The following is a 17784-nucleotide window of genomic DNA, read 5'->3' as shown; positions in this document are numbered from 1 at the left end:
ACAAACACAACAGCTGTTCAGGATATAATGTTGAAGTCTCCTTTGGGAGAAAGCTATGGCTGAATACGTGACTTAATCTAATAATATCTTTATCATAGTCAAGAAAAAAGCAAAAGCTGACAAGGTTGAAGGAACACACTTTCCATAATCTGTAATTCCTGTCGTCACTAATTTAGTGCTGGATATTTAATGTTCTGTCACATTAACGACGCATAAAGCGCTCAATACCGACCCCGAGAGCCCTGGAACACGGGTCTGACGCTGTGGGGTACCGAGGGCTGTCACGGCGCGCTCGCAGCGGTCCCACCGCGTCAGGGGAGGCCCGTCCCGCCCCCGTCCCCGCCGAGCGCTCGCCCAGCGCCCCGTTCGGGGGCGGTGCCGGGGCGGGGCGGCGCCGCGGCGGGCGGAGCGCGGGGCCGGGGCCGCGGCCGGGGCCGCCGCCGCTCCCGGCAGGTGCGGGCAGAGCCGCGGCCGCGCCGGCCCCGCCTGATGTGCGCGGAGGCGGAGGCGGCGCCCGGCTGCGCGCAGGGTCCCGCCATGGCCCTGGCGTTCTGCGGCGACGAGGGCAACTCCACCGCCTACAACGTGGACCACGGCGTGCTCAACAACGGCTGCTTCGTGGATGCGCTCAACGTGGTGCCGCACGTCTTCTTGCTCTTCATCACCTTCCCCATCCTCTTCATCGGTGGGTGCCTGCGGCTCTCCGTTCCCCTGTCCGCCTCTATCTCTCCTCTTTGCCCTCCTTTTCCTTCTGCCTCTCTATCCCCGGTGCTGCTTTGCCGCGTCCCCCCGCCCGGCTTTGTCTCCTTTGCCGTGGGTTTCCCTCCCCCGCGCGTGTGCCCGCCTGGCCTCCCCTTGCCGTGTCCCCCGGCCTGGCCCTGCCCCCGTGCCGCGCGGGGAGGCTGCGCCGCTCTTGGGATGCGCTGCGAGCTGCGGGATGCTCCGGCCGGCGGCCGCCTCTCCCCGGGCAGCCCCCGCCCCGCACCGCCCGCTGTCCGCCCGGGCTGCGGGGCCCGCCCCCGTCTGTCGGGGCAGCCCGCGGGGCTCCCCGCAGGTGAAACCCCTTGCGCAGGCAGGGCAGGGAAGGGTGATGCTAGAAGAGACCGCAGGATGTGCTCTGCCGGTGCAGGGCAAGGAGCAGAAATAAATGTGCTATTAAAGCCCAGGAAACCTGAAGTAAGTGTTGCGTTATGAAATATCACCCCCAGCAATGACTGCGGGGTCACAGCCGCCTGGTAGCCCCCCCTCATTACAGGTCCTGCCCCGCTGGCTTCTGCGGTACCTGAGGCGGGTACCGCGATTTAAGGTCACGAGCCCGGCGGGGCCGGTAGGTGGCCCGGTGGTTCAGCGCACGGGGCTGTCACTGCTCCGCATGCCCTCGTCCGAAGGCTGGACCGGCCCGCGGGGAGCCACGGCACGGCTTGGAGCAACACTCGCTCCTGGGAATGGGAAAAGGTCCGGTGGGGAAATAGCAGCCAGTACGACTGTGAAAACGGGGTCAGCTGCTTAGGATTCCCTGCGTTTATCTGGAATCTCTAAGTATTGCTAATTTTTAGCAAGATAAAACTTCACACCTTATCCTTTTTATTTTTTTTAACTTTTTAAAAGAATTAAAGGGAAAAGAAATAGTGCATTTATTAGAGTGTTTGTTTGTATTTGTCAGAACGTTAATTTGTTGTTCATTTAAGCTGTGAATAGATTTGAAAAATGTTTCGTGCATGTAATTACTTGATACTAAGTTGCTAGAAGTATAGGAATTTAAGGCTGTGTCCTGTCTGAATTATTGATTTTATTCCATATAAAGTGAGATAGTGAGAGCACAGTTCTGATAATAATCAAATGCATGTGTGTTTAGCAACACAGCCGTGTCAATGTTGGTATGCAAAGTTGTTACATATATGGTTTGGGGTTTTTTGTAAGCAGCAACTTTGTGTGTCACTCTTGTTAAGAAAGCTCTCTGTAATTCTCCTTTCTCTTTTAGGATGGGGAAGTCAGAGTTCCAAAGTACATATACATCATAGCACATGGCTCCATTTTCCTGGCCACAATTTACGTTGGATACTGACTTTTATCCTCTTGTTTGTGCTGGTGTGTGAAATTGCCGAGGGCATAGTGTCTGATGGGTAAGTGTTTGTCTGCCTTCTCCTGGTAGCAGTGAACAGTTTAAAGGTTTCAGAGTAGATATTTCCTCCTTGTCTACGTTGTCATCTAAACCATATTCCTTGTGGTTATGAACATATAATCTGTTTTCTTAGTGATTAACCTATCAACCTTGTATCAGAAATTCCACAGACCTTGCCAAGTGATGTACACAGGCACAACTGACCTTAATCATTTTTAGTTTAGCTTAATGACACTATCTTTCCAAAGAGTAATCATAGATAAATCCTAATGATTCAAGCAGATGGTGACATTTTCATGATATGTTTTATGTCCCACAGTCATTACTTAGGAGGAACTCCCATGTGCACAGTAGGTCACACCATTCACCCCAAAACTGAGTTCTTTTCATCTAAATAAGAGGAATGAATCTGCTGGGCTTAAGTCAAACCCACAGGGTTTCTTCTGATGACTGTGAACTATATCTCCTATGTTACCTGGAGCAGAGCAGCTGATGTTATATGAGCATGAACCATCATCCTTTATGCAGCTTAGCAGGTCACTAAACAGAAATCTGTGGGGAAAAAAAAGTGATACAGGAGAGTGATTTATTATGAAAAAAGCTAATTATATAACAATGAATATGATCTCTTCCTATGAAGAGAGGCATGATTTTTCATAACAATTATGAATTTGAACCCAAGGATTATGAAATGGAAGTTCCTAATTAAATAGGAAGAAACCTCCCTGATTAGCCATCTATATAACAAGTATCCACCAACCAGTGTGAAATGCACTGCAGACTTCTGGTGTAGAAAATGATATCATCATTATTATTTTAACTTCTCTTAAACATTTATAAATAGGATGTTTCTCGCTGCCAGTTTTTTTTAAAGGAATTTTTCTCTTGCTTATTCAGAGTTATCAGAGTGTGGGATGCTCAGAGCACAATCTCCTGCTTTGAGTTTTCTCCTTTATTTTTCTCGTTAGCTATGCCTCTCATTATGTTTATTTGCTATTTAACTTGACTCAGAACCCTGCTGTTAAGTAATAGGTGTCACCTGATGAGAATCAAAGCTCAGAGATCTGCTGGGGGAGTGCCAACCCACAGTCTTGCTTCCCGAGCACTCAGCAGGCTGGTGAGGGCTCCAGTGAATAGAAGAGAGTTTTGATATTCATCAGCTTTCTAAGAACCAAAATGGATCGTGCTGGTGAGTTCTTTTGGCAGCAACTGGGTGCTAAAGGCTTTGGCATCTCAGCAACAGAAGTGGCCTATTGGAGGTACAGTTATATAGGGGAATTCCAGCAACTGTGAAATAAATAGGTTTTAAAAAGCCTCCCACTGCTGCAGTGTTACCTACTGAAGCTTAGGCTGTCTGAAGAAATCTGTTCTTGTTGTTTTTTTTATCCTTGCTGAGAATTCAGACCTGGTGTACAAAACCTCCGGGCATTACTAGGAATTTCAGAGGATCTTTTCTCATTTTGATGGATTGACATCCAGCCATTGTCAGCAAGAGGAATTTAGTGTTCATGACAGGCTGTGAGCATGGCTTCAGCCATCTCTGCAGAGTTCACCACAATCATCACTGAGGGAAGGCTCTCCTTTCTAGAGCAGAGATGCAGGAAATGATTGTCCTGAGCTCCTATGGTTCTGCTAGACATTTGGAATGTTCTGCTCTCAGAAGTGTGATGTCCTGAGATCTATTTCATCTCCCTCCCAGCACAGCACTTCTTGTCTCTCCAAACTCCACAAAAGTAGTGTTTGATGCAGCAAGAAGAAATCCATTCAGAGGACACGGTGTCAATTTCTCAAAGTGTTTGTGTCCTGAAGTCATCTTGGTGTCTCCTTCTGGTGAAACTGGCTGGGAGACAGAGGAAATTGTAGCCCTTGGTAGCTTAGGGCATTAGATTCTTTTTGTGAAAGAAAGAAAAGGGGAGAGGGAAGGAAGAGAAAATGAGTAGGAAGAAAGAGGAGGAGAAAACAAATTTCTATTGAACGCTGCACAAACCAACAACATTGCCCAACAATTCCAATATTCCCAAAGGGCTGTATTTGGCAGGACCCCTTTTGCTGCTACCTGAAACAAAGCATCAGCAGAGTTTTGCTTTATAGGACAAAACAGGTGTGATTGTTATTAGAGTGCATGATTCTGTTATAGGGGATTTTTTTTGTTGGCTTGAAGTCACTGAAGACAGACCTCACTGTAAGTAAATCCTGTGCTGTGGTGCTGTTCCTTCTTTGATACTGAAAAAAATGAAACACTTGCACAAAATGCTTCTGTAGAAAATCTTGAACTGTGCTGTCAGTTGGTCTTATCTGCATATTTTGATGGACAGCTCCCAAACTAGTTTAGCTTAAATTAACTTTTCTCGTTTTGTAGATGAGCTGCTTGTCCTAATTTAAACAAGTGTTCCAATTGATTTCAGTAGGAAATAGGAGTACACACCTTTCATTTTCAGCACAGGGGAGGAATTTGAAATTCAACTGTGTGATTTAGGAGCAAAAATTCAATTAAAACTTGGAGGGATTTGCATCCATAAGTCATTCTAGAAAATCCTACATCATAGCAAGGTACTGTTCATGAATTAAAAGGGAAACATTTAAATAGCTGAGAGGTTTGACTTTAACAGATATTTTTTTGTTTTGAAGGGTTTCTGAATCCCGCCACTTACACCTGTACATGCCGGCGGGAATGGCATTCCTGGCAGCCATCACATCAGTTGTCTATTACCACAATATTGAAACATCCAACTTCCCCAAACTCTTAATAGGTATGTCTCAAAATCTATGCACCTGGAAATGTGGCTGTGGTGCTGTGTGTCTGCTTTCTTGGTGACAGGTCACTGCACTCTTCTATAACCAAAGCTACCTCTCTATGTATGCTCAAACATTTCATTCCTTTTAATGTTTTTAACTTCTAATAATAGTCTGTGTAATGTTGTCAGGGATTCAACGAGCCAAAGATTTCTATTGGAAAAACTGCTTTTGTGGGAAAAGTAGCATGGGAAATTGTTAACTCTAAATCCAAACCCCCTTGTCAGCCTGTTGTGTGGAAGCGTGATGCAAGAGTGAAGAAATCTTGGTGTGCGTGGTCTGTTGAAATATGCAAGGAGCTAAGGAATGACATCCTTAACTTTCACTCATGAATATATTACTCTGCCTGCTTGCTCTTGCTTCATGCTCCTAAAACTCCCTTTGAAAACTGCTTTAAGGCCTTTTGAATGGAAAATGCTATAAATGAGAGCTACCTAGTTTACTCTGTATTTTGCCAGATTGTGAATAAACTGTAGCTGTAGAAAATCCACTGCTGCCGGTAGTCATGCAGTTGTTCATGTTCTCATCTGTTTAAGTAGACTATAGTCTGGGGATGGCTACATGTTTAGTCACATCCTGTTACCTGTTATTTCTTTGGTTCTGGCTCATCAACTTTTGTTTGAGCTGGATTTCTGTCTCAGTAGATCCTGCTAAAGTTTGTCTTGTGCCATTGTAGCTCTGTGTATCAAAGTTTTGTTCTAGTTTTTGTCAGGTGGGGAAAAGTCAGTAATAACTAGATTTGAGAAAGCTTCTAAATATTGAAGATGATTTCGATCTACATGTTGGAGTAAGTGAGAGAGTCCTGTTCTGGAGAATTAGGCTGTAACTCCTGAAAAAAAATTCCTCTCCAAAGACTTAGGTTTCTATCCAGGCTTAGCAACCTTTATGTCTTCTCATTTGGGACTGCTTTTCTTCCTGTACCTTTCTTTTAAGTAGGATCTTTTTTATCCTTTAAGAACAGGTGAGGTTATTTAGTTGCTTTTTAAATATGTCAACAGAGTATTTTTAATGCTTTCTCACAGGAAGGCATTATGCCTCAGGAAGCAATGCTAGCCTGTTACAGTTGCCTGTAAAGCAAGCAGTGATTTTTGTGGTTTTGCTTTTTAGGTTGTTTTGTTGTTTGGGCTTTTTGTTGTTATTTCAGATGTATAATGCAGTGTTAAATAATTTAGTGTCACAGCCACATTCCTGCTGTTAAGTCTCTGCGAAGAGTAGCAAAGTTACAGCTGGTAGTTGATTACCCATTTTTGCATAATTGCTGCTCAGTAGAGATTTCTTTTTTATGATAATTTTTTTCAGTGTTTAAAGTGCTGATGCTGGATAAACTCTGGACAATACTTGAATACTAAAAAGTTGTGCCAACAAATACCAACACTTACTTAAGTATTATGGATGAATCTTAATTATGCAAGGTTTCCAAGGAATAGACTCCCTCAGAAAATCTGCTCCTAATAGCGCTTAGGCAATAAAGAAAATCAGACCATCACAGTCTTTCCCACTTAGTGTGTCTGATTTGAATTTTAGTCCAAAATTTTCACGAGCTGATGGACTTTGATTTTTATTTTATTTTTTCTTTTGTTTTTCTTTTATTTGTCCTAAGATAGACATTTCTGGAAGTCTCTATCCTTTGTTCTTAACTGCACAGATTAGGAGGATTGTTAGTTATCTTTCAATCTTAATTGCAACTACTCAGTATTGACATCTGGGACGAGACAGTGAGCACTTGATGCAGATGAGCCCAGTATGGATGGTTAAATTATACCTTTACTCACCTGTCAACCCACTAGAGTGCAGTGTGGCCATGAAGCAGCTTTGCTTTAGAGCCTCATTTTATGAGGTAAATGAGGACCAGGAGGGAAAGCTAAAGCTGGTGATAAGCTTTTGGCTGGGTGTATGGGAAAATGGGCTTGTGTAGAAGAGATCTAGTGTTGCACACAGGGAGCAAAGTAGAAGAGCTGATATGACATCTTGCTGCTTCTGAGCATCAGTGAATTTCCAGCAAACTGCAGGGCATCATCTGCCTCAGCTGCAGGATGAATGCTCACAGCTGCATAGAGTTGGTAGCTGTTTAAAACAAAGACTAACAGAGCCTTATCCAAAAACTGTTAAACCCAGCAGGGGAACTCTCACTGATGCAGTGCAGTGGAGCTTTAAAGGTCTGATCACTAATTCTGAACAGGGTAAAATTTACCAATCCCATGAAATTCTGCGATGTGTGGTTTCTTAAAGATGCTTTTCACTCTGTACCTCAAAGAAACCAAATCCATTTGTAGCGCTTCATGAACAAGTAAGAGGCAGATACCGTGACAGATGTGGGGATTAGTGTGTTTCCTTGGGCACGCAAAAGGAGGACTCAAAGTTCCTCTGCTGATCCTGACCCTGCCTTTCAGCTTTAGCCCAGGCACTTGGCTATTTGGAAGTAGTAATTCTTAGTAGTTCTTATCAAAAAACGTTTACAAGGTTTGGAATATTTATTCACTGAAGCTAATGATTGAGTTCATGAATGCAGTTGTGTGACCCAACTATTGGAACACCTTGATCTGGTTTGAAAGTGTTCTTTTTCTGTATGATTTTGGTCTGTAATTATATTTCAACAAATGTAGCTGTTCCCATGTAGTGCTATTTACCAGGGTACTCTCATAATAATGCTAATTTTGATGCTGTTTGTACCACATGGTTGCATAACATTTCTACAATTAAGCAGGACTCATTTTAGAATAGTTTTCATGCTGGATTGGAAAAATCACTGCTTTCTCAATCTTTAAGATACACAATTGAATGGTAGCATCTGATTCCATTATTTTTAAAGTTAGTTTCTTTGTTTTAAAGATAAATAAAACTCAAAAATTAATAGTGGGAGAAAACTACAAGACAACAACAGGACTTTGAGGTGTTTATCTGAAATGGGTGGTAGTGTGGGAACACATGAATTTTTTCATTTTAGAAAATTGTCCTTTTTTTTAAACTAATCTTAATTATCTGACTGCTTTACTGTTACAGTATATGTCTCACCATATGTCACAGTTGAGATGGCCACAATACACAGAGTGTCACCATACAATTTCAGAAAGCTTCTTACAGAGTCACATCACTTCAGAAGGCTGCAAGCATCTGCTCTTTCTTGTTCTTTAGCCCAACATTTTATCCCCTCATGTTCATGCATTGCACCTGTGTGCCCTCTGTTCCTTTGGTGGTTGGTCAGTGCACCTGGGCACTCCATGGCTCATCACCTTCAATATTATCCACCTGTCCTGCACAGCTGCAGCCCATTAGGGATGAGGCTCTGCTGCAGCTTCACTCCCAATTACCACAAACTGTGTGTGCCTACACCTTGTTACTACTAGACAGGGATCTATTTTTCTGATTCAAAAATTTTGTCCCTTTGCATTGTAGTTTTTTCCCTTGGAATTGGTTTATTCTCTAAACTGGAACTTCTTGCATAAAAATATTGCTTATTGCTTAGTACAAAAAAATTTCTCTCCAAACAGGCACAAGTTAATTAATAAATCCCATCCAGTTAAATGTGTGGCTTTTTTGATTTGGCTTAATTCAATAAAGGTGTAGAAGAGTTTGAGTTGGCAATTGCCTTATTTTTCAGAGGTGTGGCCCAGGTGAGAATCTCCACCCTGGTGGTGTGGTCTGAGGTACCTTACATGGCCCAAGAAAAAAGCAAGGTCGTTTAGGCATGTAGCATAGGTCTAAAGCAATCCTAAATAAATGCCTCTCTGGTCTGATAACTTTGCAGTTCAGACCAGTTTAAGTTCTCAGAGATAATTTCTAAAAACTCTCAGCCAAAATGTACTCACCAGCCAGATGATAAAAACATCATCTATAAAGAGCAGAGCCACAATTGCATTTTCCAAGGAGCCTTGAGTGGCCTGTGAGCATTCTCCAGATCAGATTAGATACATTTGTTTTCAAAAGTGAGAAGCTAAGTAAATTCAAATGCTTCTAAGGAAGTGGGACTTGAGAATGTTGTGTTTGGCACTTCATAATACTTCTTAGATAAAAGATAAATTAACATTATAACAATAATAATAAAAGGTCATATAGACCATTATTTAAGCCCTAAATAGGAGAATGGCTCTGCTAGTTCTTATTTATAATTCCAAGACATACATAAATGCCTGTTGGCTTGGTTATTTTTATGGAAGCCTTCCACTGGTGGATATTTTCAGTGTGCAGTGTTTAAGTCCCTTTTATTCCAAGAGGGAGGTGTTCTCAGCCTGTTGTTGAAAGAATGAAACAAAACAAGGCTTAACAGATAAAGGTGGTTAAGAGTAGAACTGCATGGAATGTAATTCTTGGATGAAGTGAGACTTTATAGTCAGAAGTACTGCAAAATAGGGAGGGATAGTGCCTCAAAGGAAGGAAGCAGTCTGAAACAGGATGAGAAGCAATCTAAGTTGGGAAGATGGTAGGAAGCCTCATATAAAAAAAGCTAAAGTTTTACCAGAGAAATTTGGTTAGTATATCTTTAAAACCCTCTCTGCAACCACATTGGCCACTGAAGTGCAGTGTGCAAATACCTGACCACTCAGTGTTTTCCTCTTATGAACTGGCCTCTTAATTTTAGAGGAAGAGAGGCTCCCTTGGCAAATGTCCTAATGCACAGTGTTCCTGTACTGTTCCATTCACTGTTCTCATTAAAAGAAGAGGTTTTATCTTAATTTCTGTAGAAGCAGGACTGGCAGTCCCAAACCTCACATGGATTCTCTGCACTGAATTTAGCTTTGCTTGGAAGGGTAGGCCCAGAGCACATCTCCAGAGAGCTTTCTGGTGCCTCAGTGTAGCTGGAACACCACCAATTCTTTGAAATTTATGGAACTTCCTGATGATTATCCATATTTAAGCTAGACTTAGAGTTGCTAATGCCTTGGTTGAAGTCTTCTTTCTGTGGTGTTCCAGCAAGACACTTGGAAAGCACATCCAAGCTTTTCTTGGCGGTTAGAGCTCATTCCATCTGTTGTACCGTGGCAGATACAGCAGCAATGAAAGGTTTACTTAAAAGAACATAACCCTGGGAGGCATTTCCTTAGGAATAGGGAACAGGAGCTGGCTTATGGTGTGATGAATGGTATGGAGAACGCTTCCAAGCCACCAGAGCTTATTCCATGGATTATTTAGCTGTAGCTGATGGTACAATGAGCACCTTGAGACAAGAGGTATAATAGAACACTAAAAAGTGAAAGTTGTATTCCATGAATGCCAGATATACTTCCTTGATGTGACTGTTTTATCTACATTGTGAATTACATATATGGAATTTTTGTTGAATGGTAGTGCAGCAGCAGTTTGGACAAAGTATTTTGATATCTGTTCCTGATGCATCCCAGAGATTCACAGGGAATTTTCCTTCAAACCACATTAATAGCAGTCTTGTAGCATTAACCAAATCTGAAAAACATCATTCACAGGCACCTTCACTTTCGGAGCAACAGCCTCCCTTGAGCTGATCATGTGGACACAGTTTTACAGCAGATGAAATTTCCTTCAGCAGACTTCACTGTGTGAAACTTATGAGACCTCACTAAATCTAATTGAAAAGGCATTAGCAACCAACATTATCTTACTATTTTAATGTTTTTGGAATTAAATTAGGGTTCTGTTTGACATGAGAAAGGCCATTCTCTGGTTTTATATATTTTGTTGAATTATTCTTTAATTATATTTTATAATGCCTTTGTAAGTTTTTGCAACTATGGAGCTGGTTAATTTGTTTGGGTTTTTTCTCTACAGCATTGCTGTTCTACTGGACTTTAGCTTTCATAACTAAAACCATCAAATTTGTGAAGTTCTGTGATAATGGGGTTGGCTTTTCTCAGCTTCGATTTTGCCTCACGGGACTCTTGGTTGTTCTTTATGGAATGCTACTAGCTGTAGAAATCAATGTCATCAGGGTGAGGGTAAGTAACTATGCTAGAAGTCTCCTTCTGTGATTTTTATTGGTTGTTTTTTGGGCTATTGGTATTTTTTTTAATCCCTTTTCTAGGTAGTTGGTGTAAAATGTGTTTCAGGAGAATGAAAAATCCAGTTAGAAATTTGACTATTTGACTATCAAGGGTTAATAGTATTTTACTAGGCCAGATGAATGTGTAATTTCAAAAAATGCCAGACTCTGTTGTTGATAATTTAAGATCAATTTCATCTGTTTGAGTTTGCTGTAATTTTTTAAATTAGTCTGTTTCAGTCATGAGAGCCAAGTATTTCTGATGCAAGAGAAGACTGGTAGAAAGGAATTGTCTGCTCTATCAGGGAGTATCTTAGACACACAAATAGCATCTCTCATTTTCCAGGAGACAATCACAATAAGTGATTTATTTGGGCTACTAGGGTTCCTCCCAGCTATATATTTTTTTTTCCTCTTCAGTGTCTGCAGTCATAATCTAAACTGAGATATTGGAGACTGCTGGATACATAAATTCCAAAGTTCCCTTCAGCTAGCACTCACCAACTGTGCACACAAATTCAATTTAGGAGGGAAAGAAATATTGCCATGTAATTTTTTTTGCTGCAGCACCAGTAGCTCCATGTTCTGAGCTAACAAATGTGAAGCAGTGTGGTGTGGGAGATGAATCCCAGTGATAACCTCCGAGCTATGCTTTTGCTCCTGTGTCCCATGATGTGCTGCCTGGAACTCAAAGTAATGCTGGGACTGTCCTGTTTAAATAATTGAGGGGGTCAGTGTCTTCTGACATGTCTCAAGTGAAAGGACAAGAGGAAATGGTCTCAAGTTGCACCATGGAGGTTCAGATGAGTTACTAGAAAAACTTTTTTTTGCTGAAACGGGGCAGGCACTGGAATAAGTTGCCCAGGGAGGTGGTGGAGTCACCACATCTTGAAATGTTCCAGAGGTGTCTGGAGATATGGTGTAGGAGTGATTAGGATGGTTCTGGCTTGATGGTTGTAGTGGATGATCTTGAAGGTCTCCAAACTGTGTTGATTCTTTTTCTGTAAGGTGTTTTTCCCCTGCAAGTATGCAAATTTTTGCCCCATAAGCAGAGTCATAGTGAATGATAAGAATTACTTATTTCTAGACTGGATGCCTCTGATTATCCTCAGTACCTGAGGACACTGTATTGCTGTATTGGTTGTACTTGAATGTCTTTTAAGACTGATTCATTGATTATCTGCAATGTCCTTATCTGTTCTTTGTGCACTTGTATTTTCTACACATTCACTGTGATTCTCCTGGCATTTTTCTGGATTTCAGAGATATGTTTTCTTCAAAACTCCTAAAGAAGTTAAACCTCCTGAGGATCTCCAGGATCTTGGTGTGCGATTCCTGCAGCCCTTTGTGAATCTGTTATCCAAAGGAACATACTGGTGGATGAACACGTTCATCAAGACTGCCCATAAAAAACCAATAGACTTGAAAACCATAGGCAAGCTTCCCATTGCTATGAGAGCTCTGACCAATTACATTCGCCTTAATGAGGCCTTTGAAGCACAGAAGGTATGCAAACATGGAATTATATCTGTCTTCTTTCTCAGAGTTTGTGTTTTTCATTAATTTTTATCATATAAGCATGACACAAAGAGATATAAACAGATATGATGCAAGTGAAGGATTCATTGGCATAGCAGTCCATACACCAAGAGACCACATTCTCAGTTGTGCCTCATACAAACAGTGATGTTTCTCTAATCAAATGTGTATATCAAACACATTACTGGTTAAATGTGTGTAAAATGTGTGCAGCCTCTATTTTGATGTGGAAAGTAATCATGGACTGTGTTCACTTAACACCATTATTCCTCCTAATAAGACCTGGAAACTTTCACTTACACAGTCTGTATTAATTAGGCCTTGCAAGGCTATTTTTTTCCATGTTATTTCAGTTACAGTTTGTCCATAGGAGAGTTCAAGGCTGAAGCTACCTCGGCTCAAATTAATTTTCACTCCTCAGTGGGAGCTGAGTGTTTATGGTATTCTAAGAGAACTTGTTTGCATCCTGCCTAAAAAGTGTATACTTCCAGTCTCTGGCTTCACTAGAGAACAAAAACCTGTCACTTCCCTCCCTCTTTTTTTTTCTTCCTCAGTAGGCCACAAACAACACACTTGATCCCTATTAAAGGTAGGAAAGAAATCATGGATCCTTTTGTGGAGAGGAGTGCAGATTATTGCTTTGTTCTGACTCTACAAAAAGAAACAATAGTTGTAGTTCCTCTGCTTTCTGCCTGGGAGATTACAAATGGTTGTCAATGAAATAAAGCAGTGATAAAAATACCAAGTATTTGTCAGACCTGAGGTTAACGTATAACATAATTCTTACTAATTTTAATTTAATTCTGACCAGAACAAAAGATCATCATCTCCCCAAGGATCCAGATCCATTTGGCGTGCTCTCTGCTGTGCTTTTGGAAGACCCTTACTCCTGAGCAGCACATTCCGTATTCTGGCTGATTTGCTTGGATTCGCCGGGCCGCTCTGCATCTCGGGGATTGTTCACAACGTTGGAAAAGGAAATAACACCATCCGCCCACAGGTACTGTCAAAATGTCACCAAAAAGAGAGGAGTCCAAAAAGGGATGCTGTGATTCTGTTTTGTTTGTCCTCAGGAAGGAAAGCGACTCTGTGCTGTGTTTGAGTGCTGGCAGTGCCAGTGTAAATGTGCTGATACCCACCCTTGTACTGTGATGGTGGGCATCCAGTGCAGGGCAGCAAAGGTGATTAAGGGACTGGAGCATCTCTTGCAAGGACAGGCTAAGGGAGCTGGACGTGTTCAGCCTCGAGACAAAGTGACTGGGAGGGGACATCATCAATTTATGTAAATATCCAAAGGGAGGGTCTCAAGAGGATGGAGCAGGCTCTGCTTGGTGCTGCCAAGCAATAGGACTAAAGGCCATGGGCAGGAAATGATGCACAGGAAGCTTAACCTGAACACGGCAAGAACTTCTTTGCAGTGTTGGTTACTGAGCACTGGAAGAGGTTGCCCAGAGAGGTTGTGCAATCTCCCTCCCTGGAGATACTCAAGAGCAGTTGGGATGCAATCCTGTGCCATATGCTCAGGGATGACTCTACTTGAGCAGAGAGGTTGGACTAGATGACCTCCAGTGGTCCCTTCCAACCTGATCCATTCTGTAATTCTTTTGGGGCAAAATATGTGAGCCATGCATCTAGTCAGCCTTGCATTCTGCAAAATAATCTCATTCAAGAGAACAGGGAAGCATATCCAGAATCCCATCAATATCATAAGGAATTTAGTTGCAATCTTGAGTAGAGATTGAATCAAGTATGTGACTGAGTGCTTTCCAGAAAGGAAAAGTGTTTTTAATAGGCTTGGCTTTTCATTTCTAAAAATGAGGGATGTCTAAGAGGATTAAAGCAGAGTTTTGTCATCATCATAAAATGCCAAGTAATTTAACTGTGACCAAGCATTCCCTCTAGTGCCTTTGGGGAGGTTAGTTTTGAAAGATCAACTGAAACATATTTTTAAAGGATGCTATTTAAATGAATGCTCTCCAAAAGGAAGCAGACATATCTCTTGATTAACTAAAAATAAAAATGTAACTCAGGAAGCATCTTTTCATTATAAGGTGAGGTCACTCAGGCTGGATTTCTATGAGATACATCAGTTTATTTCTGCAGCTCACTTAGTGTCTGATATAAGACTTTTTCTAAAGTCTGTTGACACTAATGGAAATATACCCATCCACTTAAGTACACTTTGGATTAGGCCCACTGTAAATATTGAAGTCCATCAGCTGCAGTGCAGAAAATTTAACAAAGGCCTCAGGCTAAAATTAACTGTTTGTCCATTTTGCAACCCTTATCCTAATATTTGGAAACTTTATTATAGTGAATAGGTTCAATGGAAACCAGTTAAAGCAGGAAATGAGAAAATTAAAACTATAGTACTATGTTGCAGCAAAGTACCGTGGAAGCTCTTGAGCTCTGCTTTTCAATAATTTGAGATACTGTTTCAGCTGAAATTGTGATTGGATATAATTTACAGATTGTCCTATTTAATTTTCCTCTAAAATTGTCAGCTACTGCTTCTCTGTGAAAAATAAAAATTCAAGTCTAGTCCTGACAGGCACTAAGCAGAGCTTTATCAACCTAGAATCCTCACTCACTAGCTGAGCAGTACCTCACTGTTGTCATTGACACCAATTTGAGATCACCTAACAGCAATAGTCACTGATGGTTGTAGTCCACAAGTGACCCTTAAGGGTATATTTTAGCTTTGCTTATGTTTCCCTTATGTTTTGACATTGTTGTTTTTTTTTTTTTTGGTAAGGGTCTAACTACATTTAAGTTTGAAAATTGCTTTTGCTGGATGAGATGAAATATCTTTCTAATGAAAAGCTTTTATTCAAACTATCTGGAAGCAGGCTGGGGTGTTCAGGAGGGCTCCCATGTATGTTCACATACCTAGCCCACTTGGTCTGTTTTGGAAAGAAAAACACCAGCTCTACTCCTAGGAATGCTATACCCCTGCTTGTAATAAATCAAAAGAGGAAAACCTTGCCCTTATAGTTTGCTCCTATGAGCCTCACAGGTGTGAGAAACAAGCTTTCTAAAATGCTGTCATATGAAGGTGTTGAGAAGTGGGGGAAACACTGTTTGTGCTTGACGTGCCACTGAGTTTGAGGGCACTGGAAAGAGTTGCCCCACAGTGGGACAGAATCAGATAAGCAATAGGAGTTGGGAGTGCAATGGAGGGTGATTTTACCCATCTCCTACCCAGCTGCATCTTAAATATTTAGATTGAGATATTTTCATGAGTCAACTGTATCTTTCAAAGAGAAATTCTTTTTGTGAAATTGAAGGCAAAGAGATAGAATAATTGTTCTGTTCCTCATGTCCTTTGTGACAGATATAACCCACATGGAGCTGTAACTCAGATCACATGGGTGTCACAGGCAGTATTAACTGCTCAAGTTAGTGCTGTAGTTAGAGCACAACAGTGTCTTAAATTCTGTCATGCTCTTCATGTTTATTTATAACTCCAGTATCAATATTTATGGCCACCCCAGAACATTCCTATGACACAGATTTCTCTCAGTGTTAATCATTTCACACTGAAGAAGAGACTGACAGAATGACAACCTTTATCATTTGCTGCTAGCATCTTCCACGTTGCAACATTAGGATTAGCAGTTCCAGTATTAGGAGTGGCTGCTGACATAACAGATTCAGAGATACAGCAAACTCATTATTTAAAAAGCTCTAGAAGTCATAGGGCCCAGTGTAGCTAAAAGCCCAGTATTGACACTAAGATTGTTTGAGTCTAGAGGCTTTATGCATTTAAATTGCAGCTTTTTGCTCAGCCTTTTACTGGTTAGACCAACTTTTAAGAATTGGTGTTACCCTGAAGTTATCAGGAAGGTGAGACACTGAATATTCCCAAATCTATTTCTGAAAATAAAACATCTATTTCTGTCAACTTCTCAAACAAGCTTATTTGCCTTATATGTGAAAGGTTCAGGAAGTGTTCAGGTATTTCTGTGTTTCCTGCAGGCTGACAAGAGTGTGTAGAACCTATTGCAGTTTAAACACTTACTTATACTCAGTAAGCCATAATGGCCTGATAATGCACCTGAGGCTTGGCAAACATCTTGCTATCAGCAAGTGTGTGATCTTTATGGGTGTATGTTTGTCCTCTTTTTCTCTCAAGGGAGTATTTATTAGAAGGAAGGATGAGAATATTCATCTCACTTTCCTTCCTTGTCTATTATATAATGTTTTGATGGGAATCAGTGCTGCGCCAAAATCTCATTGCTAGACAAACATAGTTGTCAAACATAGTTGTGGGAAAAAAAGTATTCTTTTACATACAGTAAAAAGTGGTATTAGCTGCAGAGATTAGCAGTAGTGGCCAGATGTGTATGGAGGACAGCACTAAAAACCTGAACTTGGAAGGCTGTAAATAATCTGGAAGAGAAACTCATTTTTAGTGTACTATAAACTATGTGAAATATAAAATGCTGCTGTAGCCTATGAATTGCTATGGGATAAGTAATAAATTAGGGCTTTAAAATCCCTTCGGGGTGCAAATAGGTAAAATAGCAGTTAAATGTCTCTTTATCTGAACTGTAAATGATGACATGTGCTGTAATTGTTCAGAGTTTTACAGTTAATAAAGATTTTAAAATCTTTCTCCTTTTACATTCCTTATCACCTCTACTCCTCTTTTCTTCTTTGCTTTATATCTCTGGCACTACTTGGACACTTTTTTGGTTCATATGGCCTATTATTTTTTTCCTGGGCTGATTTTCTTATCTCAGTGATTTGAATTGGCTCAGGGAGAAATCCAGTTATCTCTCCAGCTAGTGCACAGTAAGCAACAAAAGCGTGCAGGTTGGAGCAACCAGGGTATAAATAAAAGTAGGGAGAAGTTTGTTCCTTTTCCAGCTGGCTCAGCCAAAAGAACAGCTTAAAAACCTGAATTTTGCCTCTGTATGAACTTGCCATATGGGGTTTTTATGAAGTTAACTGCAAGGTGCAGATCAGATCTAATAAAATGTACAGACACTGAGAGTTTGTGAAATGTAGCTGATTAAGTGTTATAGCACTTGTGAAAACTTCAACAGCAAAGAGACTATGTAGGCAAGAAAAAATGTGCTGAGCAAGGGATCCAGCAGGAGTGTTAAATGCAAGAAGCATTCTGAAAGGGAATAGAAGGATTCATCTTCCTAATTTTGCCTTTAATGGAAGCCCAATCCAGCAATCAAAGTTTTGGAGGAGCCAAGAGGAGAAAGAGGAAGATGGAGACATTTGAGTTATAGAAGGCTTCTCATGGTGAGCCAGCCTCTCAACTTGTTGTGGCACCAAAGATGTCAGCTCATTAAATATAATCTGAAATAAATGCACTGTTTTCCCCTTGAGCTGTAGACGTGCATCAAAATGCACTTTGGTGATC

General features: G+C 41.2%; 1 protein-coding gene across 1 annotated transcript in view; it reads left to right on the top strand.

Moving 5' to 3' along the window:
- Positions 1–520: 520 nt before the first annotated feature.
- ABCC8 (ATP binding cassette subfamily C member 8) overlaps positions 521–17784 on the top strand; it is a 73454-nt gene continuing 56190 nt past the window's right edge. Inside the window, exons 1-6 of the mRNA XM_063158567.1 lie at positions 521–685; positions 1982–2123; positions 4751–4872; positions 10655–10821; positions 12129–12371; positions 13216–13404. Coding sequence (XP_063014637.1) covers positions 538–685; positions 1982–2123; positions 4751–4872; positions 10655–10821; positions 12129–12371; positions 13216–13404 — 1011 coding nt within the window. The 5' untranslated portion in view covers positions 521–537. The remainder of the gene's footprint in view (positions 686–1981; positions 2124–4750; positions 4873–10654; positions 10822–12128; positions 12372–13215; positions 13405–17784) is intronic.

Source organism: Melospiza melodia, chromosome 6, assembly GCF_035770615.1.
Source record: "Melospiza melodia melodia isolate bMelMel2 chromosome 6, bMelMel2.pri, whole genome shotgun sequence".
Taxonomy (NCBI): domain Eukaryota; kingdom Metazoa; phylum Chordata; class Aves; order Passeriformes; family Passerellidae; genus Melospiza; species Melospiza melodia.
The sequence above is the reverse complement of the archived record's forward strand: the minus strand, read 5'-3'. Positions and strand labels throughout refer to the sequence as shown.